Source organism: Python bivittatus, unplaced genomic scaffold, assembly GCF_059951505.1.
Source record: "Python bivittatus isolate LINGU-HERP-01145 unplaced genomic scaffold, Pbiv_v1 ctg000680_np1212, whole genome shotgun sequence".
Classification (NCBI taxonomy): domain Eukaryota; kingdom Metazoa; phylum Chordata; class Lepidosauria; order Squamata; family Pythonidae; genus Python; species Python bivittatus.
In genome coordinates this window covers 3,855,886-3,882,837 of record NW_028277095.1, presented here as the reverse complement: position 1 = coordinate 3,882,837, position 26,952 = coordinate 3,855,886, and the positions used below count along the sequence as shown (strand labels likewise).

The window sequence follows — 26,952 nt, the reverse complement described above, 5'->3', positions numbered from 1 at the left end:
CTGAGGATGCACCCACAATTGCTTGCCCTCCCTCTGAATCCCAAGGCGCTAAGGGAAGGAATGTCACGATTTCAGGCAGAAGAAGGGCTAGATTCTAAAGCTTTGGAACTCCAGTTGCCTAAAGACCTTCGGCATTATAGAAAGGTAGGATATCATAATAGAGCTGCTCCCCCAACATCCCCTCTGTCCTCAAAGTCCAGGGCTTGACCTGAGTAGAGATGAATGGGCCTGCCCCAGCCACTAATTATTTAGGAATCAGAATGCTGATCTTCGTGACACCAAGGAGCACTTTTTCCACCCCAACATTTAAGCTATGATAAATTAAGTTTTCAGGATACCCAGAGGGAGCCAGGTCAATCTAGTTCGGCACTAGCCACAATAGCTGGGAATTATAGGCACTGGATTCCAATGTATCTGAACAGCATCAGATTGTGGGAAGGCCGTTATCCAACAGCTAAACCAACTTTCTAAAGGTTTATGCAATTGAAGGTCAGCTGCTCCCAAATTCTGCTGAACTTCCTGAAGGCAACCACTTCCACCCTCTGGGAAATAAGGTGGGAGATTAGATGGATCCCTGGTATAACCCAGCAGGGCTCTGCTTTGCTCCTTATGACATGCTACTTTTCTAACTGCAAAGGATTACGTATATCCCCAAAACGAGTTTTTCAAACACGCATCCTTCCTTTGGCACAGAGTTCCACTGAATTATGAATCTAGTTTTTCAGGCACATTTTTACCTCTACCATCATGTTCAAACGTTTAAAAGTCTGCAAAAAGTTTTATTTTCCTTCTTTAAATACATTATGAATATATTCACCCTCCCAGCCGCATATACATGTGACTGTTAAGTCATATAAAAATACAGGGTCCACTCCATCTGTGAAGTTATACAGTTGCATGCACCCAAAAAAAAAAAAAAAGGAGTGGGGGAGGGGGGAGAGAACAAAAAGTCAGAGGATGTCAGATTTGTTTAATTAAAAAAAGGCAGAGGAGACTAATAAGTCATTTCACATTCTGCAATGCAGGGATTTCCTGATACGTGAGGTGACAGAAGATGAAGCATTCTCTTCACGCCATCTTCTCTGTCTGCAAAACACCGAGTTATTTCATATCAACAGCCCTAAACAACCAGCCAAGCAGTAACCTCAAATCTCAAGAGAAAAGCCATTATGGAGAGACACACAGTAGCAGGGTGCCAAGTGAATTATACTTTGGAGATTAGGTGCCCGGTACAGCATAAAACCAGTTTTCTCCAGAGGACCAGCCCCAAACACAGTGCACTAAAACCAGTTTTCTCCAGAGGATCAGCTCCAAACCGTGTGTTTAAAAATGAAACTGGTGAGGACTGCAATGAAAACCCTGTGCTAAGCTAATACTGGTAGTTTCTCTCAAAAAGTGAACTGCAATTCAAGATTCAGCTATGCTAATGTGCACATTGAAACAAACTCTGGTCATTAGCAAGCCAGTATAACAACCACAGTTGCCAAGCCATTTTGAATGATTGTTTGCATTACTGCATTGGTCCCTATGCAATGTGAAACCTTGCTAGGAAGAATCCCAAGACCCTTCATTTCATTTCAATTCAAAGAAAACAAAAACAGGTCTCATGTGTCTCAGTTCTTCTCTGAATATCTCTTGCTCCTCATCGATCTTCTGCTGAAGAGTATTCAAATTCCATGACTATTAGTGAAGCAGGTGGTGAAGCTGGTGGATTCAGACAAGCTTGTGAGGAAGGGACAGACAGTTATTGGCACAACAGTGTCAAATCAGGACTTGCAAATCTGCCATGTCTCCAAGAGAACTCGAAGTTCACCCCATGGAAAGATGTTTCGGTCGCTGTTTTTTTGCCACCAGAGTGGGCAGAAAATGCCGCCTTGGATAGGATCCTTCTTTGTCTAATACAATGTCTGCTCTGTAAGGCAAAGTAAAGGAGGAAAATCATCTTGGAGTGTTTCCAGTCCAGTTGCTGTAGCATCCCAAGCATCACTGAGTGTTTCCAAGCTCGAGTGAAGCTACAAATCCAGACTCCATATCCCACTTCCACAGTCAATCCATATATCTATACCTGTACCTATATCTGTATCTGTATCTATCTATAAAGTCTCCTGCAAAATAGAACTCAAAATGCACACCAGGACCACTGCACCAAAATCAGAGTCATATTCACATAATATGGTGTAGCAGTGATGGTGCTAGGGTGGGAGTGGGAAGACTCAGGTTTAAGTCCGGCTACAGAAGCTTCCCGGGGGACTAAGCCAGTCTCTCTCTCCCTCTCAACCTTAGAGGCAATGTGGGGTAATGTTGGTGCTGAAGTGGCACCAGAGAGACCGTGATTCTCAGCCACAGAACCTCCCTGAGTGTGATGAAATGTCTAACAGAGCTTGGGAACATGGTGGAGGGAGCCCATCCTTTACAGTAGAAAGCAGGGACATTACCAAAAAGATGCCAGAATCTGGGGGATGGCAGTGGTGGGGGTGAGAAATGTGAGACTGAAACTCGGAGTCATTCCACCTTAATTATGTTAGGTATAAGTTCATCTGGAGAACTGCTTTCATGGGCCTCAAGGTTCTGTTACAATAAAGTCTTCTAACCATGAAGATTTTTCCAGAAATCCACATGACCCTGCCTTCCTGAAGTTGCCTTCTTCAAAGGGCTTGACAATGGGTGACCTTGGGCCAGGTACCATCTCAGCCCAACTTCCCTCACAGGGTTGTCATTGTGGAGAAAAGTGGGAGGAGTGAGTGCTCCATACGCCACCTTGAGCTCCTGAATGAAAGGGGGGAGATGAATCAAATAAAAATAAATATTAAATAAGCCCCAAACATTACACTATGGAAACCCAAACGGAATGCAGATGTAATGCCCTTTTCACCAGTTTAGATGTCTTGCCAACTATGAGCGCTCCTGGCTTTAAAAAAGGTTCTCCGCACTACAGAAACACCTAGGCGTGACTAGGACGCTTGGCATGACTACCACCCATGACCACCACGCTTGGCATGACTACCACTTGTGCACGGGGCTGCCTTTGTAGGTCTCAAAAACGTCCCCCTCTTCAGAACATAGCCCTGCTTTAACCCACAAGCTTTTTATCACTTGGGACCCCAGCACCTGGAAGCCTCCCCCGCAACACACACAAATCGGGTAACGTTTCCAAGCCTGGGGAGAGCAATCTGCCCTTCCTCGCTCCTGCTGAAATTGAAGGGAGGGTGGAGAGGTGCTAGGAGAGGAAAGACTGGAGAACAAACTATCGCTTTTAGGAGGGACTTTGAACTGATCAAACTGCCTGCAACTTTCTTTAAAGATGGTTCCAGCACTGCAGCCCTCAACGTCTATACCAAGTAAGTACACCTTTCAATTCTGCCCAGGTCTTTTAACCCATGTACTGCTTTGTGATTTCCCTCCTTGCTGCAATAAGCAGCAAGACTGAAACTTTTTCTTTTTTTTTCTGGTGCCTTCAAGTCAGTGTTGACTCCTAGCAACTGCCTGGACTAGACCCTGAAGTTTTCTTGGCAAGATTTTTCAGAAGCGGTTTGTCCTTGCCTCCTTCTTCCCAGGGCTGAGAGAGAAGGACTGGCCCAAGGTCACCCAGCTGGCTTTCTGCCTAGGCAGGACTAGAACTCACGGTCTCCCAGTTTCTACCCTGGTGCTTCACGACGACACCAAAGTGGCCCTCGGACAACTTCTACTAAAATGTTTATTTTTAATTGCATAGCTCAGTTGCAGAGAGAAGCAGCCTCAAATCCTCTGGACAATGCATGTTGGAAAAACATTAAAATGCTAATGCAGGATAGAGGGAGCAGGGGGGACCTCTTGTTCTCATGTTCAATCTATAAAATAACAAACCAAAACAGTCTCTTTCCAGCTGGCCTTGTTTACTTTCTGTCCTTCTATCTAGGCCAGGGAGAGCAAACCCAAAGGGTGGGAAACAAGGTCATGTAACATTTCAGAGGGTGATTAGGTGGCTTTTCTTCCCAAACCAGCTGTCCAAAATCAGCTCTCGTATCTGAGACGCTTCTTCCTCCTTTCACGACTGGTGGAGTATCTACACCAGGGTTTCTCAACCCCAGAAAGCCTGAGGTGTGAAAGCCGGGTGGGTGACTCTGGGCCAGTCCCTCTCTCTCAGCCCAACTCACCTCACAGGGTTGTTGTTGTGGGGAAAATAGGAGGAGGAAGGAGAATTAGGTATGCTCACTGCCTTGAGTCATTTATAAAAATAATAAAGGTGGGATAAAAAAATCTAAAAAGAAAAAATTAAATAGACAACTTTATCTTCAGACAACTGAAGATCCAACACATTTATAGGCAACCAGGAACTCATGTTCCCATCCCTTTCTGGATGGAAGGTTCCAATCACCCCAGCCTCCAAACCCAAGAAAAAGGGAAAAAATGAAGTTTTTGCTGCTTTTCTGAAGGCCAACAGGGTCAGGGCCAGATGTGTCTTGGGGGGAAATAATTCTGGAGGGCAGGCGGTGCAACAGAAAAGGCCCACCTCCTGGGTCCCATCAGACAGCATTTTTTCAGGAAGGGACCCGAAGTGTGCCCATCCTATTAAAGTGTGTGATTAAAGGAAATACAAACAGTAGAGCAAAGTTCCTCATCCTCAGCCACTTTAAGGTATGTGGACTTCAACTCCCAGAATTCCCCAGCCAGCATGCTGGCTGGGGAATTCTGGGAGTTGAAGTCCACACACCTTAAAGTGGCTAAGATTGAGGAACACTGCAGTAGAGCATCTATCCAAGCCTCTGGTTTAATACAGCTGCTCATTGCTTCATATTCATGGAGGTCAAAGACAGGATATGTGCATTTATTAGGGGGGGAATCAATTTCTATGTGTATCCAAGGAGGTTACACAGTTTTGCTCAGTTGTCATTTATCCAGCAGTTTGGTATTCGATGGGTCTCTTTCACACCCGTTTCTCCTCCCTGTATAAATGTGTTTGTGCTTTACTAAGTGTCAGTACAAATAATAACAGCAGCAAAAGCCCCTCCGAACTGTAACACTTAATAAATGAAGTAGCTTTGACAAAGCATAATAAAAACATACCTTCAGAAGCACTAATGAAGGCAAAGAATATAACTCTCGTAAAAGGCTATTTAAAAGCAGACAAGCCGATTCTCTTTTGGGAGGGAATTGCACCACAGTTATCTGCGCAGAGCAGTGTTTCTCATCCTCAGCCACTTTAAGATGAATGGACTTCAACACCCAGAATTCCATGTTGGCTGGGGAATTCTGGGAGTTGAAGTCCACATACCTTAAAGTGGCTGAGGATGAGGAACTTTGCTCTACTGTTTGTATTTCCTTTAATCACACACTTTAATAGGATGGGCACACTTCGGGTCCCTTCCTGAAAAAATGCTGTCTGATGGGACCCAGGAGGTGGGCCTTTTCTGTTGCACCGCCTGCCCTCCAGAATTATTTCCCCCCAAGACACATCTGGCCCTGACCTTGTTGGCCTTCAGAAAAGCAGCAAAAACTTCATTTTTTCCCTTTTTCTTGGGTTTGGAGGCTGGGGTGATTGGAACCTTCCATCCAGAAAGGGATGGGAACATGAGTTCCTGGTTGCCTATCATGGATCTTCAATGAAATTGTCTATTTAATATTTTATTTTTTAGATTTTGTTATTTTTATAAACAACTCAAGGCGGCGAACGTACCTAATACTCCTTCCTCCTCCTATTTTCCCCACAACAACAACCCTGTGAGGTGAGTTGGGCTGACTGGCCCAAAGTCACCCACCCGGCTTTTTTGCCTAAGGCGGGACTAGAACTCACCGTCTCCTGCTTTTTTATGTTATTTTAGACTCATTTTTAGATTCAATTTAGACTCATGGAAGATTGTTTTTATATATGGTAACTGCAGTGAGATTATTATATGCACAAAGATGGAAAGACTTTGAAATACCCACAATGGAGGAACGGCTGGTGAAGATGACGGAACTTGCAGAAATGGCAAAATTGACATGTCTGATTAGGGAGAAGATAATAACTGTATTCATTAATGACTGGAAACCCTTTATGGACTTTTTGCTGAAAATGGAAAACAATGAACTTGTGATTTATGGGTTTGATGATTAGAATGGGTAAAATAGGGAAAGAAGGAAGTTACGATGTAATTTTAAAGAGAAAGGATAAAGTAGAAATGCATTTATAACTGCTGTAAAGAAGATTGGAAGCTACTCCTTCATATCTTTTTTCTTTTGTTTTTCTTTTTTTCCTATCTCGTCTTACTTTTTCTTTTTATCTATCCACTATCTTCTTTTTTCTAAGTTTGCATTGCTTTTATTCTGTAAAAATGTCTTATTAAAAATTAATTAGAAACTGTCTGTTTAGTTTTGACTTTTGATCTATTGTATACCACCCAGAGTCGCACTGTCCAAGTTGGGTAGATAGATAGACAGACGGATAAGCAAGCAAGCAAGCTTTGCTCTGCTCTTTGGATGTTGCCTAACTTTTCTTCCAATAACATGGAGAGCAACGCACTTAGCTTGTCTAGGAAGAAGGCTCTCCAATTCCTATTGTACCTGAAGCGTGTCAGATAGTTTGAAGGGATAAAAGGTCTCCTATTAATCCCACGTCTATGGGGAACAGAAGCAGACTCCGTGTTCTTTCGGTGGTCAGTGTCCAAGCCTCAGCACTTGGCAGGGGGTCAGTCCCGCGTCTGAATAATTTCAGAATCATGTTCCTAAAGCTGGAACTTACCGACAGTGCCTGCTGTTGGATGCTGTGTCACTAGATGGGGTCAGTTCATTGGTCTGTGCAGACTTCCTTGTAATTCTGTTGATCAACACCTTGACTTTACCCCAGTGGGAGTGGTCATTCTGGAGGAGGGATATCACATGGTAAGAGAGGATGTAGCCACGAGGAAAAGGAAATGAAGGATGGGACACAATTCTTCCTTTAGTCACAAGGGCACATCTCAGAACAGCCTCCCCCAACTTGGTGATCTTCAGATGGGCTGTGACTTTGAGTCCCAGAATTCCAAGCCTGTTAACTGGGAATTCTGAGACTTGCAGCCACAATCCCACCTTTGTGAGACAAAAATGATATCAAGAAAAGCAGCACCACGCTTAACTGAAAGTCAAGCAGAAACAGAAGGCACTTTGCACAACACAACACAACACAGAAGACTCGTTTTGGACGTTATCTCTCTGCATGCTGCTGTGGAACCAATAGCTACTGTTCTCCAATCCTTGTTTGCAGTTTTCATAAACTGAAGGAGTGGTGGGAACAAAGCTTATCAAAGAATACACGGCCTTCCTATCTGTCTCAAAATGCTTAAACTCTCTGAAGCCTATGCTATTTACATAAGAACATCAATACAAGCTTGCTGGATCAGATCCAAGTTCCCTTGCACAGGTCATTCACAAGCCATAAACTACATTTCGGAGCCTCATTCAGTCCAGAAATAAACAACCTGACACTTGTATCTGTTTCAGGCTACAATTCTCATCATCTCTTCCCACTGATCACGCTAGCTAGAGCAGATGTAAGTTAGTCCAACATATGTGGACAGCACCCGAATTGCACAGCCCTGGCTTTGCCATCCTCCTGGCAGAGAAGCCAAACAGAAGGGGCTGAACAGCACAGATCAATGCACTGATTGTTCACAGTAAGCCAAACTCCTTCCCAGGTCTGGCTTACTATATTATGTGAACCGATATCTACCTTTGTATGGATGGTATCAGCAACATCTCTCTCCAGATTCAGTTCTAACCTACCTTCAGTCTTGGTATTGATGGCAACACCAAATGACACACCCTTAAGCTCACCTTAAGCTTTATCCCTGGTGGCAAAGTATGAGAGTTGCCATCTAGCTGATCCAGTAGGCTGGGCGAGCTGGCAGCGTGAGCTGGTATCTTGCTAGAGCGATCAATCTTGCTCCCTGCAGAAATGAAAGAGCCGGTTAGTGCAACAGAAATCCACTATTTTAGGAACGATAGAAGCCACCTTATTCCCAATTCAAGCTATTTGTCAAGCTAGCCAATTCTAGAGAAAAATCAACAGAGCCCATTTAATGTGGCTTCTACGTGATGCTCAAACCCATCATTCAAATGTTAAATATTTAATAATGGAAGGCCAATAAAATGGATATTTTGGGACTCCCAACTTCCCCACGCTGGCTAGAAATACTGCTGAGAAACCTGTAAGCTGCAAGGGTATTTAGAAAGTGGCAGCTGCAGAAGGATTTAAACTTCAGAGGGAAAAAACATAAATTGCACAATGCATCATAGTCATCTGAAAAAATCAGCTATAACTATGACACCATCCCGTTGGACCATTATAACCTATCTTCTGTATATTGCTATTTTATGAAACAAAGCATTTTTTTAAAGAAACAGAAAGTTCCCCAAAGAGAAGGACAACAACAAGAACCTTGATAATTTTCCACCTGGCTAGAACAGGACAGGAACTTCACCTGTTGTTTCACTTCAGTTCCTATCAGCCTTAGGCAACTGAACTAATGGTTAGGAGCAATGGAGGATATAGCTGAACAGCAGCAAAATTCACCCAATTCTCTGTCTCTGCAATAGGGATGAATATAAAAATTCCACTGCCTGCCTTAGAGACCGAGTTATTTGTGCATTGAACAATTCACATGGGCCCAGGGAACTTTACCTTCAAATGAGGATTCTGAGCCAGTCTGAAACCAGCTCCATAACTTTATTCAGCACTGTTGGAGAGTTGAACGGATTCATTTCCAAATCAGCTGTGGCACTGTTCAAACCACTGTAAAGCTAAAGGCTGTTTTACTATATTGAGGATCCATTTCCTCATTTATGGGAACTCCTGCTTCACCCCTTCCTCCTGGCTCCTGAATCATAGGTCCTCCAAGTGGCCTAACTAGCTTGATGGTTTTGCAGTTCCCCCTCAGAAGCCCAGATACAACAGCAGAAATGACACTGACAAGAAAGTTATCCAACATCAGTAAGCTGGTGGGCAAACTGTCAAATTGTTTCAGGATCCTCCCTCCCAACTTCTTTGGAATGGGTGGAGAGAAGGGGACTATTGTCATTGCAAAACCTGTGTAACTCAGGACAGAGCAATGACAGTTGCTCTTTATTTTTAGTACTTCAAAGGGAGCAGAAGTGAAGGTAATCATGGATCACTTTTTAACAGCTTCTGAGGATTTGGGGAGAAAAAATGACAATGTAATAGTGCCCAGAGACAGTACCAAGAATTGGGGGTTATAGTTAGCACAGACTGACCACTGGCTACTCACCCAGATTACAGGTTTGTTTCCGCAACATGCGTGTGTCTGAAGCAGAGTGGGTCCGGAAGAGGTGAGGGTGCCAGGAGTCCAGCAAACTGGAATGTTCTCCTTCCTCTTTTTCAATCTCCATGGCTGCTGGATCGCCAGGCTGGGGATCCATTTGAGGCAGCTTGGAGTCCTCTGGAACGTCTTCAGAAAAACCCTCCTGCCAGACCAAACAGGACTTGAGTTGGAGAACAACCAAACTGGAAATACCACTCAGGGTTTAACTGTTGTAGGGGGACTGGATAAGCAGGTGAAACATTTAGCTCCAAATCTGGATTTCATTCAAACGTCTCCACAACCAACAACAGAATTGCAAAGGGTATGGCATAATGGAGCACAAGCATCAGAACAGGATTCAAATCTATTCTTGGCCCTGAAACTCACTGGTTGATCGTGAGCAAAGCGCTCTCTCTCTCACCTTAACCTACCTAATGCAAAGGGCCAACAACAGACAGAGGACAGCTAGGACAGAAAGGGTGCTGCTTACAAGCCTCTCTCCATTTCCCCACCTGTCTCTCCAACACAGACCAACTTGTATACAGACAATTCATTCGCTGTAGCTCTTTCTTACATTCTCCAGTTCCTGCGCCCGGATCCGGCACTCCAGTACTTGACGCTGATGGTGGAGCTGCATGTTGGCTCTCTGCAGCTGGGCGATTTTCTCCAGCATTTGGCAGATGTGCTCCAGGTAGCGCAGACCTTGTCCCGGCATGGGAAGGGAGGTTGGCTGCTGTGCCTAGAGAATGAACATCACATAGAATCACACAGAGTTGGAAGGGACCACAACTAACATTTAGTCTGAACCTCTGCAATGCGCAGGAGAACCAGTTAAACCAGTGTTGTCCAAACTTGGCCACTTTAAGATGAGAGGACTTCAACTCCCAGAATTCCCCAGCCAGCATGTCCACTCATCTTAAAGTGGCCAAGTTTGGACAACACTGAGTTAAACCATCCAACATCTTCAACACCTCCAGAGATGGAAAACCCACAACCTTAGTTGGAAGACTATTCCCCTGTTAGAAAACCCACAGCTTAGTTGGTAGACTCTTCCCCTGTTGGATAGATCCTACCATTAGAAATATTTCCTTATATTTAAACCAAGTCTAGGTAGCTGCAACTTATACCAGTTATTACTATTATACCTGTCATTATTTCTGGTCCTGTGGAGATGGAGAATAGTTCTCGTCCACCTTTTCTGGAGTTTCCCTTTCTGTACTTGAACATGGCTATTAGGTCTCTCCTAAGTCTTCTTCTCTCCAGACTGAACATCCCAAGTTCCTTCAGCCTTTCACAGGGCATCAGGAATACGTGCTAACATTACACACACACACACACACACAGTGAACAAGAAGCCTGGATGGGCATCTACTGAACATCTAATGAACTTAGCTGGAGTCACACACTGCACTTGACATGGCTTGCTGATCAAGCCATTAATGGCCTGTTTTGCACAATGCTAACCAACATGGCCACATAGAAGTGGAGGATAAGCTCTTAACAAAGTAACCAAACAAAAGAGATTCCCATGGGAAAAAAAAACAAGGCTTGAAATATTTTGGCCCAAAGCTGTTTAGGGCACTGGAGTTTATCAGCAGTGTTTGCCCAACCAATTGAAACCCAATGCTTTACACGTATATTATAAGACACTTGCTGTAGAATCAAGAACCTTCGCTTTCTAGATTTAACCATCAGAAGCAAATATGGTAACCTTTGCTATACACTTGTGGAGTTTCATCAGCAAGCATATCGCTGAAGGGCCAGCATTACGCAAGAAATCTGAAGTTCTATTTCCTTGCTACATGTTTTGCTCATCGCGAATTAGTCATATTTTTATCCTGCCACACCCCCATCAATCCAAAATGCAACAAGAGAGAGGAGGAAACTCAGTGATACACGCGGATGAAATAAAATGACGTAATCCAACAGCTATGCAGAACAGGAACACACATTCCAACACAGCGCTTGCATTTCTCTAAATGTAATTTTGGACCAGACTAGTGTTTAACTCCCCACGCTTAATATTACCTTGTGTGCTTCCTTATCTCTCCAGCACTTTCCCCACTGCCAAATATTAGGTAACTCCTGGATCACTGAGCTGTGTAGTGCTACTCGCAAACACTTTGCTTTGGGCAGGAGCTATTGACTACCAGCGAATTCCTGTTCCAGGTAGCTGAGAATAACCAAGGCAGAGTAGCAGATTTTGAGGGCTGCAGGCAAAGATGAGCATCTTTACCTCAGATGACACTTAAGAACCGTGTTTCTCAACCTCAGCAACTTTAAGATATGTGGACTTCAACTCCCAGAATTCCCCAGCCAGCGCTGGCTGGGGAATTCTGGGAGTTGAAGTCCACATATCTTAAAGTTGCTGAGGTTGAGAAACACTGCCTTAGAAAGAAGACTCCCACAAAGGCACAGCTTACTCCAAACTTTCTGTCCTCCAGCTGTTTTGGACTTGAGTTTCCAGAACTTTTAGCCAGCCTAGTCAACCACTGGCTGAGCTTTTGGCGAGAAGAAGGCCAAACATTCCAGAAGACATTTCAGGGCTCTTCACTATATTCATGCCTTCCAAATATGAGAGCAAATATCAGATCTTCATGACTGCAAAGGGCTGGTGCTGAACTACAACACCCTGTATATAGGACACCTCTCCCCATATATGTCCTGAGCTCAGGTACAGGGAACTTGCTTCAAGTGTCCTTGATACAGAAATTCACAGGCTGCTGCAGGCAGAGGTCCTCCAGGTTAGTGATATTCCCTTTCTCAAATTGCTAGTTATCCTTTGAAGAGGTTGCGTGCTCCCTTGATGCTTCTGAGTGCCCAGAACACAAATAAACTAAAATTAAAATACAAAACACCACCCTCTATTATATTCCATCCAGGCATTTCAAGTCACCCTTTTTTAAGCGCTCCATTAAATTTCGAGCGTCCTGCCTTAAACTCTGAATCTGTGCTTTGCAGTCTTCTATTTCCGTGACCGTTTTAGATCTCTTACATTTGCCACTGTTGTTGTTGTTACAATTGTTTTCTGGAAAATTTACAGCTGGGTTTCCCCTGCTACAAACACTGTGATTGATTTTTTTTTTTTTAGGCCTTACTCTCTTGTTTTCATGGCTGTTCTTATTTCAATGGCAAAAGCAAACAGCCTTAATCTTGCAAACGTATCGCTGCAGATGGGTGTTCCTGGTTTTCAAGGAACAGACCTCCCGGCCAAAAAAAGAAAAAAAGGTAAACAGAAATATCCCCCACAAACCAAGTGGTTCCTTGTAACACTCCATCCTCTTCTACCTCGCAAGAACCTTGCTAAGGCGGCTAAGAGGTCCACCTTCATCCCCTGCGTTTCAGGGCTGAATTCAAATGACTATCTCCCCGTGACTGAGAGACCTCCATTTAGGAGCACCCAAGACAGAGACCCCATATCTAAACTGCCAAAATCCAGATGGCCCCTAGGCAGCAGTTAAAAAAAAGGATATAGAAATGAATTCCTTGCTGCCTCTTACAACCCTTCCACATTTCTGCAGCCCATAGTCTATGGCAGGCCTGGAGATTCTTGAAGAAGTCAAACCCTGATCCAGGGACTTGGCAATTCATTCACAACCTTAGGCAGCGATGTTACGCATGTTTCTTCTGGAAAGAAACTTACGCGAATTTAATTTGGCTTAGATTGCAATTAGAAATTATGGGCGTGGCCTTCTAGCTGGTATACTGCAGCGATAATGATCTAACGAGGTTTTCATGAGCTTTCCAAGGATGCAGTGCTAGAACCTGCAATCAGGGGTTTAAAAAGTTAATGTTAAAAAAGAAAGGGAGGCCCACGCAAAGCAGAACGAGGTTTGTCTGGGCTAAGTATGATGTCTGGCTCCATCACCGATGATAAACTATGGTTTATAAATCAATGTCATGGATAAAGCAGGCCATCGTGTTTGCTTAGCACACTGTGACAAAAGCAAATCATAATTTACCTTCCGTGTTGTCTCTGGGGACTTTCGGCCCCAGTTCTGAATGCCAGTGACTAGGCACGTTAATAGCTACCTGGCTACGCAGAGCACAGGTGAGTCAAGTCCTGGGCTCCAGAGGAAGGCCAGCTCCTCCCAGTGACAAACTAGGTCAGCAGAGAGAAAGACTTTCTTCCTTGAGGGATTATGAAAGGCAAAGACATGGGACATGCCAGCAAGAGGCAATTATGCAAGGCAGTGTCACAGGGTGGAATGAAGAGCATTTCCCATACGAAACTAACCCGCCTAGCTGGTGGGAGGAGAGATTAAGCCACAGCAGGAGGACATTGCTAACTTCCCCATCACCCTGATCATGCTCCTCACCAGGAACGCACCTGCAAAGCCCCTTCATTTTTAGCCCCTCCGCAAGCAGCCGCCCTGCTCCGCCAGGGCAATTTCAAAGGACTCCCCAGGTCCCCTTGTGCCAGCTGGCCAAACAACAGCTGGATCTTTCTGACACTCACCTCTTCTTCTATTTTCTGCTCCTCAGGGGTGCTGCAGCCCGAGACGGCTCTATGTCCTCCAGAAGCAGCATCCGGACCCCCGTCCACACTCGCTGGCCGGTGTGGGTAGCAGGACTTCAACCCCTCCAAATCTACCAAGCTCCGAGGTCTCTGGGTCAGCTGCCTGGGTGAACGGACAGGCAAGCGGTGCTTCTGGGAGCGCTGGACCACCTGGGCAAGCTTCTTGCTGACGGAGAGATTCCGTCGGTAGGCACGATCTTGAGCGGGCACCGGTTCCTCTGGCCTGTGTTCTTTTGGGCAATCCTCCCGAGGGGCTGGACAAGGATCATCTTCTACTGTCAGCTGGAGGCCATCTAGGCAGTCCAAAGAAAAGCTCTTTTCGGATCCTATCGGGGTCGAAGGGGAGTGATCGTTGCTGGCCATCTCCACGCCAGAGTCTTCCGATTCGGATTTCAGGAGCCGTCCGCTCATGGGCAAGAAGCCCAGCTGGTGGGGAGCAGCTTCAGTTGGGGATCCGGCCTCCGCCCACCTATCAGCCCCTTTGCTCATTTTGTCTTCAGGATCCAGGCTTAGCGGAGCCTGGGGTTGAGGGGCCTGCAGCTTCCGGTACATGCTGACTGAGGTTAACACCACACAGCTCTCTGCTGGTCTCCAGGCACTACCTGCAATTGAGAAAGGAGTCTACTGAACAGAAGCCACTCCCATTCCACCAAGAATGAACTGAAACTATGTAAATAGAGTGACTGGCCAGGTAAGAGCTCCGTCCCCGCCCTGCCCCATGCTAATGCTCCCCAAGAGCTCCGGATCAGCCGCTGAAGAAATCTGCTTGCAACATTTGGATTCCAAGAATACTCCTCACAGGTGCATGACTCATGCAGCAGCCCGGTCTGGCCACAAGGAGAAGGCAGCATTCTCTGTGCTTGTTCAGAAAGATAATTGCACCAGATCCCTAGAAGGCAAGGGAGGCCACCATTGGCCCTTCTCTTTCCACACTATCATTGCTTTCAAACAGGGATGAAGAAAAAAATGCAGAGAAAATGGAGAAAAATCTCTTTTCCTTTCTTTCTGACTTTTCAGGCATTTCCCTAAGGAAACCGTAGCATGGCAGCGCGGCTTATTAAATATTGTGTGAGCTCTGCCGAGGGTGGTTTATTAAATAAGCCAATTGATGAAACCATCATTTAAGTACAACGTGCATCTCAAATCTTTCTTCTGCTCCTTTCTTTCCTCTCTTCTCCTACTCTGCTGAATGGGTTACTAGGGAGGAACAGGATTCTTCATCCAAGCTATGAATAGACTGCCTACAGGCTGTTTTCTAAATTGCGAATAGGAATTAAGGGTTGTAGGACATTGAGCCCTTTGTTTAAAAGATAGATATGATGGTTATAAGAGGGGTCTTGTGCAAACTTTCCAGTTATAACAATTTCAGTGAAGTAGTGAGGTTTCTTCCATAGATACACTCTCAATTCAAGGCAACCCTCCCCTCCAAAATATTTCAGTCTACTCTTTTTAACCTCCTTGGAAATCCAGTATTGCTGCAGACATTATCATTCAAAACATTTTCAAGTAGTTCAACTGCAGTGTTGGGGTCCAAAGGAGGCCTTGAAACACCCAGTTAGAAATACCCTACAATCTTTTACAGCACAGGGTTTCTCAACCTTGACAACTTTTAAGATGTGTGGACTTCAATTCTCAGAATTCTCTAGCCAGCATGAGCCGGTCCACAGATCGTAAAGTTGCCAAGGTTGAGAAACACTGTTTTAGAGAGCCCAAAGCCACCTACTGTACACATATTATACAAGAACATATTATACAAGGACAGGTTCCCCAGCATACATGACAGAGGGCAGGTTGAGAGAGAAACTGGATTTTCCATTCTCCAAGTGGAAAGAGGAGTGGAAGAACTTCATAAGAAATATTTTCTCTTTCCAACTACTCAGTAAAATAAACCATATCTGGCAGTTCTCTGAATGTGGAAGCTTCAAAATCACATGCAGCAAATGCTGAGGGAAGCCAAACTGGGGGGAGCCGCTGGTATTGCCCCCTGCCTAACGACTGCAAGGGGGTAGAGCATGATGTCATGACACCAGCACTGGCAGAAGTTTTTGTCTTTATTCTCAAATTGGGGGTACATGGCAGGTTTTAAGAGTTGCAGAAGCTTAAGACACTCCTTTTCTCCTTAAACCTCCTCCAAATAATTCACAAACAGTTCAAACCACCCCCACTCCCCAGAGGAGCTCTGGGGACACTAATGAAACATCATGGGCCATAGTTTCACTCCCCCCTCCCCAGCAAAGCATTCCTATGAATACCTGCAGGAATATATCAGTACTTCCCAAATTGGTACCCCTCCCAATGTGTTGAGTCTGTAACTCCCAGAATTGCAAGCCAAGATGGACAAAGGTTGGGAGATGAAATCTCAGTATTTTGGGGGAATGCCTAGTTGTCAAAGTGGGCAACAGTATGACCCCTCACCTAACTCACCCATGAACTGGAGGAAGCATAAGAAGGTTCTGAGTCAAACAGTGTCCAGACCTTCCCCTCTTACACAGTGACTTTCATCAAACTGGATTCCATTTGCCCATTCCAGCTACAAGCAAGGATATAGAGTTTGATTCTGCAATACCAATCAGAACTATAGAATTGCTTTCTAGTTATGATGCCAACTGATCAACTGTCCTAGACTAGGTCAGTGATTATCCAGGCTCTTTCAAATTTTCTGAATGTCCCAGCGCTACTCCCTCAAGATTTACAGAAAAGAAGTGGTGGATACTTAATCTGTGAGATTTGGAGCACAAGGAACAATGATTGCAAAGGGGATGCAAGTAAATGTGAATGATGAAATCATTCAAAAGCAGGGCAGTAGAAGAAGGCTGACATTCAGCAAGTTAAGAAATAGACTGATTCAAGGAAATGTTTAGCGGAAGAATTTATTTTCCAGGAGATCATATTCCTTCCACACATAAATTCACTCCTGGATTCCTAGCATCATTCACCTCTTGTAGGTTTCTTAATTTTAAATTAAAGGCGGGGAAATAACTACGGTAGCTTTTTAAAAAGATCCTTGAATAACTAGAGCCATCCTCTAAACCAGTGTTCCTCAACCTTGACAACTTTAAGATGTGTGGACTTCAACTCCCAGAATTCTCCAGCCAGGATGCTGGCTGGAGAATTCTGGAAGTTGAAGTCCACACATCAAGTTGTCAAGGTTGAGAAGCACTGCTCTAAACTATGCTTGATGACCCAAGGATCCACCTTCTACCTATCCTGCTTTAGAATTATTTCAATCCTTTTCTACTCAGCTCTATTTTGGACACTTTTTTGTCTGCTTCTTTTGTTTCTGAATGCTTTCTTTCTGGAAATCCAGATCTGGGGAGTCATTTATGTCTATGATGGAAGACATGAATCACAAAATCCCATCAGAGTAGAGCACAGTCTGTTCTACAAATCTTATCTAAATGATCCTCAAAACAACTTGGACATTTCCCAGGCGTGACAGATACAATGTAAATGGGACCTCATAGAAAGGTGACAAAGCTTCTCTACTCTAGAAACATCTTTAGCCTGGATCAAAAATACGTGTCCTAATTGATTCTGACTGGAAAAGCAGGCAGAAGAGTCACACGCACCCCCCAAAAAATCTTTTCATCAGGACTTCAGAATTCTTCACAAAATTCATATTCTGCAACTGGATTCAGTTATATAAAATTGAAGATCATGAGTTAAAAAATGTGTATCACCCTTATCAGAATATAGAGGGAAAGGGAGTTGGGCACACTGAACTTACAGTTAGTTTATATTGTCTACCCACCAAAGTAGCCTTGTATTTTGTGGACCCAAAATACAATGAAACTGAGAAATCGGTGGTATGTATGAATGTATGTATGTATGTATGTATGTGTGTATGTATGTATGTATGCATGAATGAAAAAAAGATGTTGAAGATCCTTTGAAAATGATTGCAACAGAGGAGAGTTGAACTTTGGGTGAAGCTTTTAGTGACAAGCTTACAGGGTTGCACCAGCTATTAGGACTTCAAAGATCATCTATTCCAAAACCTATAAAAGGATTTCCTCTATTACAGAATGATCTACATACAATTATTTTTTTAAAAAGAGAGAACCCACCCCTACTTCAAGTCAGCCTGATCTATCCATCAGAAATTTCCGAAATCCTTCTTTTTGTTATTTCAGTCCAATGCTACTTTCTAGAAAACAATCCACTCCCCCAACTATGCAACAGCTCTTCAAATATTTGAAGATCTCAACAGCTGTGTAACATCTCAGCAATGAACACTCCTGTATTGCATCACTTCTGATCTGTTTCTCTGAAAAAAAATAAGGCATCGAGCATTCCTTCCCACCTCAACGGACAAGTACACCAAGAGCAATTGAGCGTGTAGAGGTTACACTCTTGCCTGCCCAAACACTCCCATGCCTACAGAGAGAATGAATGCACAGTGCTCAACCCACACATCATTCCAAACTATCATTTTGAGGGAGGGAAACAAGACATTTACTTGTGCTCCATCTTGGCCTTTTAAAGAGCTGCATTCCTTCATTTAAATGAAAGGTTATTTCTTTCTCTGTTTGACCATCTCGGCTTCTTGAGATAATAAGGTCCTTGCAGCGGGATCCCCACTCTTAGCCTAATGCCCTCCAGATGTGTGGACTTCAATCCCAGCATCTCTTCTCCCCCCAGAGGCACAGCGGGCTCCTACCCTCCTGGCTTTCCAGAAAGGATTGAAGACCTGGCTCTGCCAGCTTGCATGGGGCAATCAGATCAGATCAGATCAGATCCTGGGGGTGGCTGGTGACTGATGACACTCCCTGAGTTATTCATCAATTCCCATCATCTCTTGTAATTTATTATTTAAGATTGTTTTTATATTGTATTTTAATTGATTTTATCTCCTCTGTAAATCACCCAGAGTCACTTTTTAATGAGATGGCCGGTGATAAATTTGATATATAAATAAAAAAATAAATAAACAAGGTTGGCCTAAGCCGTCCTATTCAACCTCATGGCAAGCAGCATTGCACGATCTGGAAGGGCTTTCAAAAACCTACCTATTTCAAATTACTTTTAAGTTAGGGCCATTTTATTGAAGGCTTCTTACTGTTGTTATAGAAATGCTATTTATATCAACCGAATATGGCTTGATTTTACAAACAAAAATCAGACAGATTTTGATTGCTCATCAATGAGCCCCCCGCCACTTGTAACATTTTTTATCCTGTTTTGTTTTTACCTCTTTTTATTTTTTAATGTGCTTCTATCTGTAACTCTGGCCTGTGACTAATAAAAATTCTATTCTTCTATCAACTACATTTTATTTTAAAAGGTGTTCTTTTGTTTTAAAGCCCAACGTTTTATTTTCGTTCATTTTTACGTTTGGGTTATGTTCAACATCTTGGGGAGAGTTTTCCCAGAAAAGCAGTTTAAAACCCTTTAAAATACATCAGTAAATAACATAAAAAGCTACTGGCAGCCAGCCATTATTTCACCATCTCCTTTTGGCATCCAGTCGAGTCTATCTAGCCCTCCTATCAACTTCACCAGCTGGGCAGTTCCACTGAAGTTTAGAAAACTGCACTGTTCACAGAGCTTCAGTCGTCGCATAGCTATTTATGGCAGGAAAACATCTGCCATCACTTCACAATTTGGAACATAACTGCAACCAGCGAAACCAGTACTGATCCCTCAAATGTTGCCCATCTTTTGGGCCCTGCTCAAACAACCCTCCCACCCAAAGCCAGCCAAATACTTCAAGGGGGAAGAGAGGAAACAGAAGCCCGTAGAAAGCAGAGATGGACGCTTTGATCTTCTCTCAGCTGGTCTGCTGCCAGAGACAGCGGAGTCTCTCCGAACAACAGGAGTAAGAAGACTTACTTCCAAGGGCACCTAGGATTGCTCATCTACTCCTACCATCTTTGAGAAACTGGGCTCATCCTTCTCTTCTAAAGTAATGTTTTATTATTTATTTTTAATCCTAACTTTCCCCATCAAGTTACGTCACGGTACAATAATGAAGCTGTTGGAGAAGGAGGAGGAGGAGACAAAGGTTCTAATTCCTCCGCAGCCATGCTGGCTCTTCTGTCTTAGCCTAACCTACATTGCAGGGTTGTTATGGGGAAAACAGGAGGAGGGAGCACCGGTATGCTGCCTTGAGCTCCTAAATGAAAGGCAGCGTATAAACCTAATAAATAACAAAGCCACCACAACCCCAGTCACTGGCTTGGCTAACATATCACACGACACCATAATATGGTTTGCTTGTTTTGGCTTAGCATGTTGTAGTGGCGTAGCTAATGGCGGTTTACTCCATAAGCCACAGTTTATTGAATAAACCTGCCTTACCACAATATGTGAAATCTACCATTGTGGCACTCAGGTCAGGGGATTGCAAACTCCACTCATGCAATTGGGGGGGCTGTCAAAACTCACTCTGGATTTCACTCCTCACTTTCTTGGACAAGTTGTGTTTCTACAAAGCGTGAGAACTGTTAAATGTGGAATATTCATTCCTTGCGTTGCCAAACCCCCATGGAATCATTATTTACATAACTGGATTCACCATTTTCATGTTACTGCTCTAATGCTAAATAGACACTCCATTTTGCCCTGTCTTACAGGCTATCAGCAAATGCAACACCGTTGCATTCACACATTCAGAGAAGATGTCAGCGAAGAGCAATTTTCCGTAACCTAAAACTGCAGCTTTACCCCAAGTCAAAAAGTGTTGCTAGGGTCTGAGGCTCAACACGGGCTCTGGAAAACATCTACATCATCCTTCTTCACCCTGGGCTTGTTGGACGGCAACTCACATCACCTCAAGCCAATATGTCATCTCTAGCAATGCAGGCTGGGGCATACAACAGGAGGGCCCTGGGTGGGGCAAACACATTTATGTACAGGTAGTCCTCAGTTAACAACTGTAATTGGGACCTGGAACTCCCATCGCTAAGTGACATGGTCATAAAGCAAAAAAATCACGTGAACACACCAACTTACAATGCCAGTTCCAGAAGTTCCAGTTGCGGTCATTAAGTGAATCCCGCACAGTCATTAAGTGCGATGTCACGTGACTGTGACTTGCGACTTCCTGCCAGCTTCCCCATTGACTTTGCTTGTTGGAAGCCAGCCGTGAAGGTCGCAAATGGTGATCACATGACCGCAGGGATGCTGTGACAGCTACAACTTCGAGGACTGGACATAAGTCTCCTCATTCAGTGCTGCCGTAACTCTGAACAGTCACTGAACTTCCAACAGTCGCTGATCATATGATAATCCTATTCCAGGATATCCCATCTCGCCTGCATCTCTATCTTGTGTAGCTAAGCAAATATACCATGCGAAAACAATGATCACAAATTCTCTGCAGGCAGAAAGCTAACCTAGCAAAAAATGCCCTCACCCCAGCCTGTTTCTACAGGTGCTTTTTTTTCTCCCTCCAGTCAGACATAAAGGGCTGAGCCCCCACAAGCAGAGCAAACATTCCCAGGAACAGTTAAGCCCTTGCATTAATATGAAGAAACAGCCACGCTCAAACCAACATACATACAGACATCAGAATATTTGTCAGTTTTGTCAAATTCCAGATTTCTAGTGATCTGGAAATGAAAATGAGCAGGACTGCTACCTTTCCTGAAGGCCGCACGGCCTCCGAGGGAATGAGGACTGGCTTCTGAGATACTTTTCCAAATATTTCAGTATTAGGGACACCCCTTCCTCAAAATTCAGATTGCCTGCCTCTAATCCCTTCCAACACATGAAATGACTTCCAACCGGACGACGTCAAAAGAACGTGGCTACTAGACATGCTACAAGGGGGATGCTACCATGTCAACAGATCACTAAAGCCTACCAACTGACAACAACTCCCAAATGCTGGGAGGTGTACCGGAGGCCAGAATATCAAAGAATATCATATTCCATTTTTGCACAGCAGACCTAGATACAATTAAGTACAGTCTTCCCTGGGGAGAGAGTTTCCAAGCACCCAGCTATGATCAACCAATTAGTTTTCATTTGGGAACAGCTATTTCTGGCAACCAGCCAAAGTTAACAGCTCAAGTTCCTTCTTTACTACCTCCATGCTAGTGATGTATGACAGGGACTTCTTGTGTCATCCAGCCAACACTGTTCTGATATGCCAGTAATGAATTCAGATCTTATATTGTCCCAATGATGGCTGGGTAACCTATAAGAGGTTATAAGTCACCAGTGTGCAAATACAATCCAGAAAAATGCCACAAACTGTAGCAGGAGATCTGCAGTGGGCCACATCTAGCAAGCATTCAAAACACACACATAAAATATGCAAAAGATATGCAATTCAGAATTACAACTTCTTGTAAGATGACTAGTTTAAATACAGACATAAGCTATCAGGTGAAGGAGTCTTCATCTTTAAGAGTCCTGTGTCTTGGAGTAAATAGATTTTCCAAACTCGGGAGTTCATCTGTGAATGGGATGGGAAGACCGCTTCAATTCATTTCTCTAGGTCTGTTTTACCGACTTTACTCAGTTAGTTACCTTGATATCCAATCTATGGTATAACAGAGGGAGGAGCGAGGAGGGATAACAAATATTTTCCAAGCATGAACGTCCACCCTTCTGTTAGCAACTCAATGCAGTGATAACAATGCTCTCAAGTTTTATTAGTATGTGTGATAAGCTAGCATAAAGGAAGTCAGAGAATGAGGAAAATAATTAAGCAAAAAACCTGGAAGCTTCTTCATAGACTCCTACTTTGAGAACTTTGCCCTACTATACCGGTTTTCAACTAGAAATACCAACCAGGCGTCTTGTCGAAGTCCAGAGTCTTTATAAGCTGAACTTGAGAAGTTCAAGGGAGTTTACATTCAAGGAAATATGCAACTTTGTCATCAAACATAACCATGAGGATTTATTAGCAAATGGCTTGTTTTATGAAGGCATTCTTAACCGGAGTGTTTAATCTTAAAGTAAACAGAAAAGCAAGATATAATTATAAGTGATAAGAGAGACTACTAAGGATTGGCCCTGAGAACACAGCTATGGATGAGCTCCCAGAATGAGCTCCTGCATTTTAAAACTAACTTCTAAAATTCACAAACTGTTCAGGGTGGCATTTCAAGGATTATCCTATTTAGTATTAACAACCCTGCAAGATAGGATTGGTAGGACAATGGCTTTGGCACAGTCCCCATTGGTTTTCCAGCTGAACTCGGGAGCTGGAATCACATCTTCCCAGACTTGATGGCACTCAGTAGGCTGCCAGTCCCACGGCTGGAGATCCAAACACGGAGTGAGGTTCTTCTCATAACTTTGGTCTCCAGCTGATTGGTTCTGGCCTAATCTTCTACACCATTTCTCTTCCAAAGGACTGGAGAACTATTCTGAAAAGGGTGCTTGTTTCCATTCAGGATAATGAAACTGAAATGTTTTGATTCCCACTTAAAAAAATCAGCTGCAATTTTCCAGGTGACCGGAGCAAAACCAGCAGAAGAGGCATGCTGCGGTTCCGTCTGCCAAAGAGTTACATCTGGCAGGACCCAGGAGATGGGCCTTTCTGCCGTGGCACCCATCTTATGGAACATCATCCCTTCCCCCCCAAGTCAGGTTGGCTCCATCCATGATTTTCCAGAAGTTCCTCAGAACTTGGCTGTGCCATCAGGCTGGGGCCCCAAAGGACCTGTGAGTTGCTGAGGTGGCTCCTTTGTGGTTAATATCTGCTGCTCTCTCTTTGCCTTTAAATCACAATTCTTAATTCTTTGGATTTGTTGTTTTTTATATTATTGTTTTATGGTTTTTATTGAACGCCGCCCAGAGTCACTTTTTTTGTGAGATGGGCAGCCATATAAATAGGAATAAATCAATCAGATATCCCCCAGACATGCCCTTGGGTGTCATAAGCAAAAAATAAATGCACTCTTTTAGTTACCTATACAATTGTACCTATGTACAAACACTGCTCACACACTACAGCATCTTTGCACTATTTTAAAGGGATTTTGGATCCCCCCCCCCCATGCAATCCTGGAGGGGATGTACTGGGGGAGAGGGCACATTTGATGTCTGCATCATACAATACAAAGCATAAATGTGTGAGTCAGGCAGTTAAAAAAAAACACAAAATATCTATTTGACAGAGTTACAGGAAAAGAACCAGCCAGATTTCACAGTGTATGATTTGATCCAAATGTAATCCTTTGCGTGTTCATTCCTGAAGTTAATCTACGAAGAGCTCAACAAATCTCACTCCCAGCAAACAATCTCGACTGATGTTTTCAACTAGGCTGTATTTTTAATACTGTTAGCTGCTTTGACTAATCAAACCTGGGGCAAAAAGTATGTTAATGAATCCATTTGAATGTTGCACAATCCCACAGGCCAGGGGCCCCACTCTGGTATTCTCTACGACTATCGTCATCCCAACCCATAATCTGCTGATTGAAAATGGTAACAGTTGCAGCCAATGTCTCCGGAAGCCACACGTTGGTGAAGTTGCCCCAGCCATCCGATGCGTGTCCCCCCACCCCGCTTCTCCCAGCGGTCTGCACGTAACGGCCTTCCCACGTAGCAGAGCACAAGGTTGCCAACAAGGGGCGTGCAGCGCCCTCCGGGCAGGCAGCGCTTTGCCCCCTCGGGAATCGACAACTTGAAGCGCCTGGCCGAGGGAGCAGCAGCGCCGGGCGCACTCAGCGTCGCCCGCGGACGCCCGAAGTCCGACGGCGCCCGCGACGCTGCCGGCTCCTAGTGGGGACGCGCGACTCGGGAGTCCCGCGGGCAAAGCCTCGAAGCGGGCAAAGGCCCCCGCCCGAAGGGAGCCCCAAACTCACCTCCGCTCCAGAGAGGCGCCACCGAGAAGACCCGCCGCTTCCGAAGCATCTCCGGAGCGCAGCGGAGCGCCGCGGGCGCTTCCAGCTTCCCGCCCGCCCGCCTGCCTGCCTGTCTGCCTGCCGCTTTGCCGCGCGCACCGCGGCGCTGCTCTGCGCGATTTATACAGGGAGGGGCCCCGATGACGCTAGGCAGGACACTCCCAGGGGCCGCGAGGAGCCCCCCCGCCCGAAGCCGGGAGGGGCGCGTAGGTGGGCTGCGCGGGAGCGCCGAGGGGTCCCGCGCAGGGCGCCTCCGCGCTGGGAAGGCGGCTTCGCTGCGAAGCGAGCGCTCCGAGCTCTGCGGGGCGTCCGCTCGAGCTGCGAGAAGAGCCCGAGATCGCAGACTCAGCTTTTCCTCGGCCCGCAAGTCCCGCCGCGGTGCGGAAGGAGAGGCCCCTTTCCTGGCCTTGAACCTTTTTCCTGTGCGGCTACGTGTTCCCGGTTGGAGCTCCGCTGCGAGGAGCCGCCGCCGCCCTGAGCGAAGAAAAGCTCGCTCGCCCCTCGCCCCTTCTCCCCCCGCTGACCCACCGCGCGGGGTTGTTGAGACGAGCTCCTGACGCAGGCGGGGAGGCGTTTTAAATTTAAAAGAGCCAAAGGCTAATCCGGAGCATCTGGAGACCGCGGCATCATTTTCAGCCGCCAAATGATGCACTGGGTTAAAAATATACTTTTAGTAATTGTATTCATGTACTGGACACATCTTCCACTTTCCTCCAAAATGTGCATTTCCTGCCCCATCCGATCTTTTCCTGAAACTAGCCTTGGCACAATCCAACATCCTCCAGTTGTGCTGACTATAATCCCCATCATACCCAGCCGAAGGTGTAAATTGGGAAGCGAAGGGCAGAGATTGAGACCACGGAGCCCTCCAGATGGGCTGAACTGCAGCCCTTCGCTCTGTTCATCTTTGGCAGCACTGGTGGAACTCTTGATTCCCATTCTAAGGGAGTCAGAAAAGTTCTGCATTCACACAGCCCCCAAACCCACAAACAGGCCAACCATCTTTTAGCTTCAGATGTTCTGTTTACTCCACCCATTTGGTTAGTTTAGCATTTAGCGTGTCCTGCAAATTCAGAAATGCACAGATGAGCATGCTGCCTGAACACTGCCAATGTTTTTATTATTATGAAGGGAAGGGAAAGCATTTACACACAGCCCACTCTTCTGCCACTCGATTAACCCCAACACCCTTACAGTTGCACTACACACAAAGCCCCATCCTTAAAATAAACTTCCACTGAACTTACTCTGAGGTTAGAGTATTGTCTCGTTATATCTGTTCAACAGACCCTATCATCCTGCTTTGCCAAGCGCTGCCCACTCTTTCCAACAGACCCATCCCTGTTTCAATGCAGACAAGCAACAAGATGACACACACACCCCTCCCCACCATTATAGAGATGAATTCAAGTACAAGGGTGGCCTTGTGACTCCGCAGCATCGCATTTGGGATAAAGCATTTCCATCTTGAACTAATTCCCTGCAGTTGATCCTCAGCAGCTGAGCATCCTTTACCATTAATGTTTTCACCTGCTGGCTTCTACACCCATTGCTGCTTTAAAGGGACCAGACCTCACCCAATGCTTTTGTAGGACTGCTCCCAAAATCACGGTTGCTTCAAGGAACAGCTTGGGCTGTTTTTGCAGAAAAAGTCCATTTATCTGCCTGATCTGTCCCCCTTTCATTCATTCACTTGTTCTCTATGAACAGGCAGGAACCAGGGTTTGAGCAGAATGGAGACAGCTTCCAATGTCTGCTTTGCTACAAAGCTTTCCATGACAAAAATGGGGCTTGTTTGGAGTTGAGTGTCTTGTGAAAATGCAGGGAAATGGAGTCATTGTAACAGCTCCATGTGTGAATCCTGACAATGAGTATCAGAGGGCAATTAGCACTGCTGATTAATTTCCTGTACACAATTCTTGCTAGATTAAAAATGGGAAGGAAAGTGATAAGGGTAATAAATATATATATATATATAGTTCCTACTGTCCTGCAACAACAGAGCTGATGACCTTTGCCAAGCCCAGAGGAGGAAAAAAAGCACCATCACTGCCTGGGGCCCTTTGAGGAGATGGCCATGACGATGCAGAAGCCCTTCCCTGGCGGTCTTGAGTTCAGCCCCAAAGCCCAGATGTGGCAAGAAAAAAAATCTCTTTGCTACCCCTGGGATGTTTGCAGTCCAGATCCAGTCACTCAAGGAAAGATCCCATTTTAAAGCCAGCACGGCAGTTCTGAGCTAGTTGGAATGGCAGCCTGATATGGCATAAGGGGGTGCCTCACCCCACAAAGTCAACAGCAGTTAAGGGATAATTGAATTTCAAACCCTTTAGCGCATGTTGAGATTGCAGAAGATTCAGAGAGTTTTTGTCTTTGCAAA

The 26,952-nt window shown here is 44.9% G+C and overlaps 1 protein-coding gene across 1 annotated transcript; it reads right to left on the bottom strand.

The window, feature by feature from the left end:
• Positions 1 to 953: 953 nt before the first annotated feature.
• Positions 954 to 25,034, bottom strand: CUNH8orf58 (chromosome unknown C8orf58 homolog). Its single transcript, XM_088151939.1, has 7 exons — positions 24,537 to 25,034; positions 13,711 to 14,372; positions 9,826 to 9,990; positions 9,219 to 9,414; positions 7,768 to 7,880; positions 6,698 to 6,816; positions 954 to 1,912 (listed from the first exon to the last, which is right to left on the bottom strand). The coding sequence occupies exons 1-7, from the start codon at positions 24,583 to 24,585 to the stop codon at positions 1,810 to 1,812; spliced, it is 1,407 nt and encodes a 468-aa protein (XP_088008065.1). The 5' UTR covers positions 24,586 to 25,034; the 3' UTR covers positions 954 to 1,809.
• Positions 25,035 to 26,952: the final 1,918 nt, after the last annotated feature.

Coding starts and splice junctions, on each gene's coding strand:
- CUNH8orf58 (XM_088151939.1), bottom strand. CDS start 24,585: ATGCTTCGGAAGCGGCGGGTCTTCTCGGTGGCGCCTCTCTGGAGCGGA. Junction 9,991..13,710: donor AGCAGAAAATAGAAGAAGAG/GTGAGTGTCAGA, acceptor TTCATTCTCTAG/GCACAGCAGCCAACCTCCCT. Junction 1,913..6,697: donor TCCAACAGCAGGCACTGTCG/GTAAGTTCCAGC, acceptor TTTGCCTTACAG/AGCAGACATTGTATTAGACA.